General features: G+C 39.5%; 1 protein-coding gene and 1 non-coding gene across 5 annotated transcripts; both read right to left on the bottom strand.

The window, feature by feature from the left end:
* Nucleotides 1-85: 85 nt before the first annotated feature.
* On the bottom strand, nt 86-8,930 carry rbmx (RNA binding motif protein X-linked). Of its 4 annotated transcripts, XM_026280590.1 has the most exons (11): nt 8,819-8,930; nt 7,869-7,985; nt 7,620-7,726; nt 6,263-6,422; nt 5,985-6,098; nt 5,789-5,906; nt 2,718-2,852; nt 2,549-2,640; nt 1,039-2,008; nt 295-391; nt 86-219 (listed from the first exon to the last, which is right to left on the bottom strand). In XM_026280590.1, exons 2-9 carry the CDS (start codon nt 7,975-7,977, stop codon nt 1,695-1,697), a joined length of 1,149 nt encoding a protein of 382 aa, XP_026136375.1. In that variant the 5' UTR covers nt 7,978-7,985; nt 8,819-8,930; the 3' UTR covers nt 86-219; nt 295-391; nt 1,039-1,694. The 4 variants fall into 4 exon arrangements, with proteins under 4 accessions (XP_026136375.1, XP_026136374.1, XP_026136376.1 ...); XM_026280589.1 differs by having other exon boundaries at nt 295-2,008; XM_026280591.1 differs by having other exon boundaries at nt 295-2,008; nt 5,798-5,906.
* Nucleotides 6,156-6,218, bottom strand: LOC113114544 (small nucleolar RNA SNORD61). The gene has a single exon (XR_003293767.1). It is a non-coding gene; the product is annotated as a small nucleolar RNA SNORD61 (small nucleolar RNA).
* Nucleotides 8,931-10,442: the final 1,512 nt, after the last annotated feature.

The raw sequence follows: 10,442 nt of genomic DNA, 5'->3' as shown, positions 1-10,442 counted from the left end.
TTAGATCAAAGGCTGTCGTAGAGTGAACAGATACAAATACAGCACTATTACAGTGGTAATTAAATAAAATGCATAGACAAATAAGTTCATATAATTCAAGTGACAGTTTATTGAAAAGCCTTAATAAATGAGCAATTCATCTGTAGCACTCCGGGACTCCATCTGAACATCACAAGCCTCAATGTACAACAGCCTCCAAGGAACCAGAATAGGTTGGATCTAGATGAAAACGAGTAATTAATTGTACGAAAACACCAAATATAAGTTTGCAATGGTTTAAGGACTTCTTCATACCTGCATCTTGCTTGAGACCATCATGCATCACCAAATGGCAACAGGTGCTAATCAGCAATGAGGTATTATCTTCAAACTCCTTTTTCCTCCATTCAGCCTGCAATGAGAGTTTCCATAAGCAAACTGTTGTAGCTCAGCATAAGGGACACATTTTTTTTAATGTAATTTTACAAAAAAAACTCAAATGACCCAAACTGATTGGTTTTCCAGCTTTGTTGATAGGGTGCTGTCTTTCTCCACATGGACTCCTTTGTTAAAAACGGCATGCTTGAGAGCGTTCTGGCTTTTTGTTAATACTAAGTGAATTTACTACATTTTCAAAAGCGTTCCACTGAGAGGTTTCAAGAGGTTTTGCAGCTATGTGGTTTACATTTGGCTGAAGTTATAGATCCATTGAGGAGACTCCTCTTAACATCCTTTTTTATATGTATAAAAAGGGCCATTTCTCACTTGAAAGGGGTAGAAAAAAAATCCAGACATTTTCTCCTTTAGTGCAAAAGTAGAACTGACTGATATTTCTGAGACTAAGACCTCCTAAACTGAAGTGATCCAGTGGCTGGGGAGAGGGATCATAGACTCCTTTGAAGGCAGAAGTGAGGTTTTGTTAATAATGTTGAAAATCATTGTTTCAGATTGATTTTGAAAAAGCCAGGGCAACCAAGTCGATGTTTGAGTAAATTACACTGCAAAATAACACCACCGAGACTTGACTTATACCAGAACAAAAGGGTTTGCTTTGCTTACCAGCTGTTGACAGGTTTTATCTGTGGTGCTGATTTGTTTCTTGCATTTTGGTTGTCTTTGGATTGGTCGATGCAAGGCGTCAATGTTTAGGCTTTGTGATGAAGGATCCATTTGCACTGAGGAAAACTACACCCATAGAGAGTTTGGAAAGAGGTGACATTTGCCCAGTCCCCAACAATGTGAACAATCATGCCTACATGAATATTCTGCATTGCTTCTATATTAAGTGGAATTTGGGGTTGCTCACCATGGAAAACTGAAGAGGTAAATTGATATTTATGCATCATTGTTTCTAATTCTTTTGAATAGCGTTGTTGCTCAAGATCTTGGATTAAAACATTTTATTGATAAATGAAAGCCATGTTAGGGCATTGCAGGTTTAACAAGTCACTAGTATACAAAAATAACACATTTAGATTCGCAATGGTACCATTAAATGGGAAGTGGGCAAGAGAAAACAAACTCTGAATTTAAAATGGACAAAAATAATAATAAAAAAAATAATAAAAACCTTCACAAGTTTGATAGCTTGAAACTGAAGCTCGAAGTCCAGAGTTTAAAAGGAGTTTTTTTTTGGAATCTTAAAAGTCTTTTGAATGTTTCAACAAGCCGCCATCATTTCTCCTTTAAATTTTTTTTCCTCCTCCGAGTCAGTCTTAGTATCGGTTCCGGGCCATTCCTCTATCTGCGCGACCGCCGCCTCGGCCACCGCCTCGAGGCCCCCCACGGCTCGAGCTGTTGTATTCACGATGATAGCCTCGATCAAGAGGAGGGGGTGGCCCTCGCTCCTGCCTACCCAGACGGTCACCACGACTAGTGGAGTACGGGTCACTCCGACTGCTGGAATAACTGTCTCGACTGCCATATCCATCCCGGGAACTGCTGCCAAAGTCGTCATAACGACTGCTTCCGCCACTCCCACTGTAGGACGGAGGGGGACCCCTTGAGGGTGGGGCGCTGCGTGAGTTACCTGCAGGTTCAATGGGTCATGTAATTGGCAAAATTAACTTCAACAATCTTTCCCATTTCCCTAAATTTGTGTCACGACTAGCTCAATTTGGTTAGACACTATCCAAATGAGGATAGAACAAATTTGGATCTCGAGTTACGGGTGGGACTAGTTAAACCGAAGATACCTGAACTACCCAACTGCAGTGTTGACAATTGCGCAATCAGAGCCCTTTTGGCAGGTCACTGTTGAGTAAGTGCACTTTCCTTGGTTTGGTTTGAATTCCATTTAGACTGTAGTTTGGATACTGGATCTCTGTTGGTTGTTCAGACAAAGCTATCGGAACATTTTGGAGGGGCAAAAAAACAGCTTGCAGAGATTCCTTGTTGGTGCGTTTTTTTTTTTGAGGGGGGAGGGGATGGAACACGCAGGATGAAAAGACGCCACATTTGAGGTTTCCACTTTTTGGCAATGACACGAGGCAGCCCTTTCCAGGCTCGAAACAGGCAGTTTAAGTGGAACCCCTTAACCCTTTTCACCACACTAAAGGTTTAATCTTACCGTAACTGTCGTAAGGGTCTCTATAGGAGCCCGTATTGGGTCGATCCATGTAACCCCTGGGCTCTCGTCCTCCACCGTAGCCATCACGATCACTAAGAAACAAAGAGACATTAGGCAAGATTCATAAAACTGCCATCATACACATTTTAGGATGTTCACACACACACACCTGTAACCTCTGGATCCTGACCCATAGTCGTCTCTAGAACTGGAATGGCCCGAATACTCCCGGTATGGGTAATCACGTGGTGGCAGGGCATAGTCTCGACCATCCCGTGAACTCATGTAGTCACGGCTGGAGTAGCTGTAAAACAACAGCTTATGAGATTCATTGAGTACTGCAAGATTATGAAAGTTAAAAATTTGAAAGTTGCCATGACATGGAGCCAAGTATGGTGACCCATACTCAGAATTTGTGGTCTGCATTTAACCCAGCCAAAGTGCACACACACAGCAGTGAACTCACACCCGGAGCTGTGGTGCCATTATTATCTAGTATTCAATCACCTGCATAGTGTTCATTGCTTTTGAGTTAGCATTTATAATTTACATTTAAACAAGGTTTAAGTAATTTTATTATTGATATTTCAGCCCAAAATGAAAATCAATGTAATCATGCTCATCCCATCCTAAGTGTGTAATAATTTCTTCTTTCAGATGAATACATTTGGAATTGTGTTAAAAAAAAAATTCCTGGCTCTTCCAAGATTTATAATGCCAGTTAATAGCGGGTGAGATTTTTAAGTATGGTTGGGTATCAATTGGGTTTTTTACGATACCAGTGCCATTTCAATACTTTTAAAACTGTGCCAGAACAGATACTTATAAAAAATAGAAAAGAGACACAAAAACTATGGATAACATTAAAGAACAAAATAATTAAAATAAATCCATAGCTTTCAACACACTCCTTGGATGCTCTCATTTCCCAAGCTTCCCTTACTCAATGCCTAATAAAATGTATTTCATGATCTCGGTCATTGTTTAATAGAAAACCATCAATCACTCTGATATTTAGTTAAAATGAGTGCTATCGGTCCCTGTTTTTAAACAGTTCTGTGAATGACTGTATGGTAATTCTTCCTAAAATAGCAACAATGTCGTTTGTAGAATACAGTACTGTGCAAAAGTCTTAGGCACATTAGTATTTTCTCCCCAAAAATGTTTTAAGCCAGTTATTTATATATTTTGCTGTAGTATGTCAGTAGGAAATATCAGTTTACATTTCCAAACATTCTGCCATTCATTTTAATAATAATCTAGTGAGATTGTTGAATGCACAAGCAGATCTCAGTGTGGAGCACCGGCTTTTGTCAGACTACTTGTGCAGTCAAAAATCTGACTGCAAAAGAACTGCACAGATACAGATATTATAAAAATCTATCAATAAACACACCTTGTGTCCTCCACCATGGTCCGTGGACTGAAGAGCGTGCTGAAAGACGGGGAAGAGAAAGATCTGCCGTCGTTTTCATATGAAATTAAAGGGGACTGAGGCAATCGCAAATTTGTGTACAGTTTATGGAGCTAAATACTACAGCCCCACTAAAAAAGCCTAGCGATGCCCACACTTCTTGTGATCAGGGACCAGGACAAATATTTCAAACCATTGCTCAGGCGTTTAAGAGGCACCGAAATGAGGCACCGAAATCTGCATCCTCATTCAGTTCTGTGCATACCGATTCCATATGTACCGGAGTTATATTGGCACCCGGTTTCGGTACCCAACCCTATTTTGAAGTTTAATAAAATGTGTCCATCCATCATAAGTAGTGCCCCAGACAGCTTCAGGGGGTTAATAAATGCCTCCTGAAGCAAAGTGATAAGCTTGTGCAAGAAAATTATCCATATTTAAAACTTCAAACTGTAAATTTCTATCTTCTGAGGTCAGGAATTAGAATTACGAAACAAAGATTTGTAAAGAAAAGTTAGCGGATTTGTTAAACGTTAGCCTAGAGAAAACTGGTTTTACTTTTTGTAAACAAAACTTGGTTCTCACCAGAGCTTAAGCTGCACCTGCGTCAATTGCTGGAATGCCACTCGGTCATGAACATGCATAAGACAGTTAGTGGAAGCTAGAGATTATGGTTTTATAAAGTTTTATATCAGGCTGCAAGACATATTGAAATATCGCAAATATCGTAATACACATATCATAAGGGCGTGCAATATCTATTGCATTTAAATAATAGGCTACTTAAATCAAAACGTTGAAAAAGGTCAAAGTTTTAGTTTGACATATAGCAGAGAATTCCTTGACGCTAAAAAGAGTTAAATGCAATAAGTTGCAGAAAACAACTCCTCTCGTCTTGCTGTCTGACTCACACTTAAAACACACGCACGCGCGCACACACACACACACAAGCCACATCTAGCACAGCGTCTCTTCAGTTCTGCAGCACACACGCAAAAGCATGTGAATACACACAGAGGCGTGAACACAGTTGATTTGTTTCACATCTCATGTCTGAACAGACACATACACAATTGTCAATAGTACCTGTCTCGACAATCATTCTCGTAAACGCAGTCGGTTATGTTTTAAATTAATGTAAACAGCAGAGAAAGAAATGTGTATGATCATACTGGATAAATGTCATATTTAAAGGGACAGCAGCCTATAAATGTGCTGCTGAATACATCACTAATGTTAAACAAACAACAACACCGCTATAACAAAGATTACAATTATATAAATGTAGTCTTTTTTTCACACTGATGTTAAAATTATATTTTCTGATTTGGGACATTACTTTTTATGTACTGCTAAAACACCGTTAAAACACTTTTCCAACAAATTGGTTAAATAGTTTTCATTCTTAAATACAATTTAAATTGATTATAAACACTAAGCAATATCGTGTCGCATTTTTTAATAAGGTATCGGATTTTTCTTCAATATCGCACAGCCCTAGTTTGAAATATGGATTTTTCTTACACAAACGCATCGCTTCACTTCAGAAGGCCTTTATGGAGCCCCATTTATGATGGATTCACTTTATTGGACTTCAAAATCTTAACGCCCATTCATTCATTGCCAGTATAAAGCTTGGAGGTGACTATTTAATATAACACATAGTATTAAGATAGACATATACACCTAGGATGGTTTGAGGGTGAGTAAATCATATGCATCTTTGGATGAACTATACTTGGATAAACTAAGCAATACTTCCATGTTTTTTTAAGCGAATACTTAGATTCCCTATCTACATTTCTGTATTATTCATGCTTTTTTACCTATCCCACCTGTCTTTACTATAGTGGTCATCACGAGGTGGAGGACCATCATCCCGACGTGACATCAGAGAATCTCTGCGAGGAGGGCCGTAGGGGTCCCTGTCTCTGGACATTGGCGCTGTTAAACACATTGAGAAAATAATTTTATGGTCCAGATGATTAACAGTTCAAATCTGTGTATGTTCACCAAACTCACGTCTGCCCATTGGCCCAGAGGGTGCAGATCTCTTGGGTGGGGGTCCTCCATTCCGCACTGGGGGGCCTCTCTTCAGTGGTGGCCCTCGGGATGACATGCCTTTAAAAAAGGGTTCTACAATACCTACGTTATCTTGGTAATATTTATTTAGGCAGCAAGCATATTAAGCACAGGCTCAGAACTTCTTAGAGGACAATCAATTCAAACAGATCATCAAAATAGTGTCATCATGGCACAAATTAAAAAAAGGTTTGGGGGGATAAAGTTCTGAATGGTACCTCTGCTTGGTGGTCCCCGCATTCCACTTGGTGCTCCCCTGGACCCTCGTGGACCTCTAGCAGGGCCACGACTCCGTGATGGTGGTGGACCACGGCGTCCTGAAGACTCAAACTGAGGTTTCGTGGCCTGTTCCACTTTAATAGGCTTTCCATCAAGGGGCTTTAACACAAGAAACAGACTTTTAGGAAACTGCTCTTAAAACTAGACATACAAATAAATGTGTAGATTCATTATCACTGCGATTCCAGAAAATACATGGGTAATGTGTCCCGGGAATTGTTCCCAGGTTGCTAGATTTTACCCCTTTCACACCGCCAGTGGTTACCCGGAATGTGTGCGTGCGTTCACACACAACCCGTAAAGGTCCCGAGTGGAAAACGCTAGGCATGTTAACTTTCACATAAGCTTGCAAACAATCTCAGCGTCAGTGCGGAAAGTGAGGGACTCACTGTTTCATTACAGTTTGCACTTTTTTTATTTGGCGAATACTGATCTTCCTTCAAAACACCTAGTAAAAAAAAAAAAAAAACTGTAACATGCGTCATCACTACGACACGTCCTTTACGGCATCAGTACTGGCTTTTGTTCACACAGTGCTCGTTCCGGGACTGAACCCGGCAATGTTACTAGGTCCCCGGCTTGGGGACTTGTTCGCTTTCACACGCGACCTGGCAATGTTCCGTCAATTTTCCAGGCCAACGTGGAGTGTGAAAGGAGCTTAAGTAAGCTCAGAACTTCTTGAGCCCCTTTCACACTGCACATCGGACCCGGCAAATTGCGGAACATTGCCGGGTCGCCTTCTGTGTGAAAGCGAACACATCCCGGGAATTGATTCCGGTATTGAACCCGGGTCGGGGATCTAGTAACATTGGCGGGTTCAGTCCCAGGACGTGCACTCTGCGAACAAAAGCCAGATCTAATGCCATGTCGTAGTGATGATGCACGTTACCACGCGACTCTTTTACCGGCTGTTTTGAAGGAAGATCAACGTTCTTAAAATAAATATGTGCAAACTAATTAAGCAGAGATCAGTTAGTTCCTCACTTTCCGCGCTGATGCCTAGATCGTTTGCTTGCTTCAGTGAAAGTATAACGTGCCTAACGTTTTCGACTCGTACATTACACGTCACACGCTGATGTCGCGTGTCGTTACGGGACCTTTATGGGTTGTGTGTGAAAGCACGCACATATCCCTGGTAATCACTGGCAGTGTGAAAGTGCAAAAATCTAGCGACCCAGAACACTTTACCCGTGTATTTGCTGGAATCGCTTTGTGTAAGGGGCTTTGGAGGACAATTGTGGACTATCAGTTCAATCAGATCACTGCTACAAATCTGTTCACACCATTACTACTCACCTTTCCATTCATTTCCCTTGCTGCATCTTTAGCGTCACCAGGATTTTCATAAGTTACAAATGCAAAGCCTCTGGATTTATTGGTTTCACGATCCTTCATCAACAGAACTACAAAAGTTGGACGAAAACATATGGTTACACCAAATGTTTCAATAACATTTTCTAAAACAAATTTCAATAATATATACATTTTGAACCAAAAGACAGTTCTACTAGAAAGCGATTTAAATCATACAAAAACTACAAGTACCTTCCGATATTCTGCCAAATTTGCTGAAATACGCTTCAAGGACCTTCTCACTAGTTTCAGTGTTCAGGCCACCGATGAAGAGCTTCCCTGGTCGGTCTGCCTCAGCCATGCTTTCCGCTGCAGGGGAGAGACAATTATGCATGAGAACAGCTCAGTGTCTTTCGTTAAAAAAAGGAAAATTAAACAGCAGAAGCTGGTTTCTCATGCGGAAAAACTCAATGGTGCCTAAAACCAGCAAACAGACCAACCTAGCCATGTTGGGAAACCAGCTTACTAAATTTTAACAACATACTTAGGAGCAATGCAAAATACCAGTACATGTTGTCGTATGGTTAATGAAGTTAGAAAAGCTATTTGTTTACAGAAACACGTTCAATTTCCTTGTTCTGTGAATTAGATCATGCTTAACACTGCAACCATTAGCTGTTAGCCCTGTCTGGCTAGATGCAGTTATTGAACACGTGCAAAGACTAGGTCACGAACCATCACAAATATAGTTACAAAACACACTAATCATTTCGGTTTACCAGTTTGCATGACATTTACATGTGCATTTTAAGGCATGGTTCACAAAATGGCGGACAATCAAAGCTAACGTTAGATGAAGCAGCTTGAGACCTCTTCAGGCCGTGTGGCTAACTAACAACATATGTTTGATTACGAAGCTCATGAAGATATGATACACATTTAACCACAAATCACTACTAAGATTAAACTACATAAGCTAATAACACCACAGGCAAATTCAAAATGGCGATTGAAATTTGCGTTTAGAAAAACATCTTATCGTCTGTCATCTACACGAGGACATGTTCAGTTACCATCACAGCTGCTCTCATGCAGGCTATGCAGCTAAGGTATTACCAGATGAAACATCAAGCAGCAAACACAATAACCAAGATTACTTTTAGTTGAAAATGTAAATCTATTATATTTACCAATTTACTTACCACAGGATCAACAAACAGACACAAAAGCGCCTGCTGGTTTATATTTGTCTAAATGTTTCGACCCGCCCAGCAGTCATTGACATTTACTCTATGGTCAGGCTCAGAGGGAGGAACTTAACGGTTTAAAAGTCTCTCACGCCCCCTACTGCCATGTTTGCAAACTGTACGCTTTCACAACTGCACTCAGTAACGAATTGTACACAAAATAAATATGTATTTAAACTGTGTACTGGATTAAGATTCCAGTTATATCTGCAGGTAAATAAATGCTTGCATTAAGTGGGTCGCCTAAGGCGTGAGATCATGACCAAACACTATTACCTGCCTCATAAAATTCAAATGCATATTATATATTTGGAACTTCCCTAATAATTGTATTTTGTTCACTATCCATTGGCCATTAAATATATGACTACTGACATATCATCAGACTTTAAGTTGGAATAAAGGCCTACTGAGTTTTTCCATATCAACCATGCTGAAAAAAACAGGTTAGGTTGATGCTGTTCTTTTGCTGGTTTATGCTGATCTTTTGCTGGTTTATGCTGATCTTTTGCTGGTTTATGTTGGTTTAGGCTGGTCATGTGCTGGCAAAGGACCAGAATAAAGCAGCAAAAGGATCGGCATAAACCAGCAAAAGGAACGGCATAAACCAGCAAAAGGAATGGCATAAACCAGCAAGGACCAGCATAAACCAGCAAAGGACCAGCATAAACCAGTATCCCAGCGTCTACCAGGCATATGCTGTTTTTTTTTCAGCAGGGGTCAAGTGTGGCATTCTTATTATTATTAAAAAAGAAAGTTTCTTTTCACCTGTGGGACTGGTGGTAGTACTGCAATTTCCTTGATAAGCATTGAACACGTTCCTTGAGAAAACATTGATAAATATTATGTCAAACTTTATGTAACAAAAAGGGGGAAATGCAAAAAATAAAGTAGATATAGCCTAAATATAATAAAATACATATAATTGAATAAAACAAGTAAACATGATTTAATTAATTAATTAAAATATAGTAATGGTATAAATAAATTACAAAATTAAACGTTTTCTTTTTATTAAAGTAACAGAAATTATACAAACACGTTCAGGAGAACATTAAATAGCATCAATAGAAAGTTTCACATGTAGCGGTAATTTGCCAAATACAGGCCTACACAAAAGGATACAAATAAAAAAAATAAAAAATAAAAACGAAACTCTTTTATTAATCCAGGGGCCTGTACCATGATGGTGGCTAATCAAATTCAGGGTTACAGGATTAGTTTTGAGTTGACAAAACCAAACCAGTCCAAGCCAGTTTTTTAGGTACCATGAAGACGATCATCAACTTTCTCCTTGTGACATCATTAATGAACAGCCAATCACATGTCGTGAAACTGCGATTCACTTCTCGTGAGGTAGTAGGTGCTATTCACTCCCAAAAAGTAAAATTTAAACACATTTACATGAGATAAAACGATCTTTCCATGAAAGAGGGAAACTTAAAGAAAACAACTTACCATATAAGTGCGAGTAAAAGTTGTAAAGTTAGTTTATAGAGTTGATAATATTCATAGATATAAATCACTTCCAAATCTAAATTCATATGTTGTCATTTTTAAAGCTTTCGAGTCTAAAACT

The sequence above is a fragment of the Carassius auratus genome, chromosome 14, assembly GCF_003368295.1.
Source record: "Carassius auratus strain Wakin chromosome 14, ASM336829v1, whole genome shotgun sequence".
In the NCBI taxonomy this organism is placed as follows: Eukaryota; Metazoa; Chordata; class Actinopteri; order Cypriniformes; family Cyprinidae; genus Carassius; species Carassius auratus.
The sequence above is the reverse complement of the archived record's forward strand: the minus strand, read 5'-3'. Positions and strand labels throughout refer to the sequence as shown.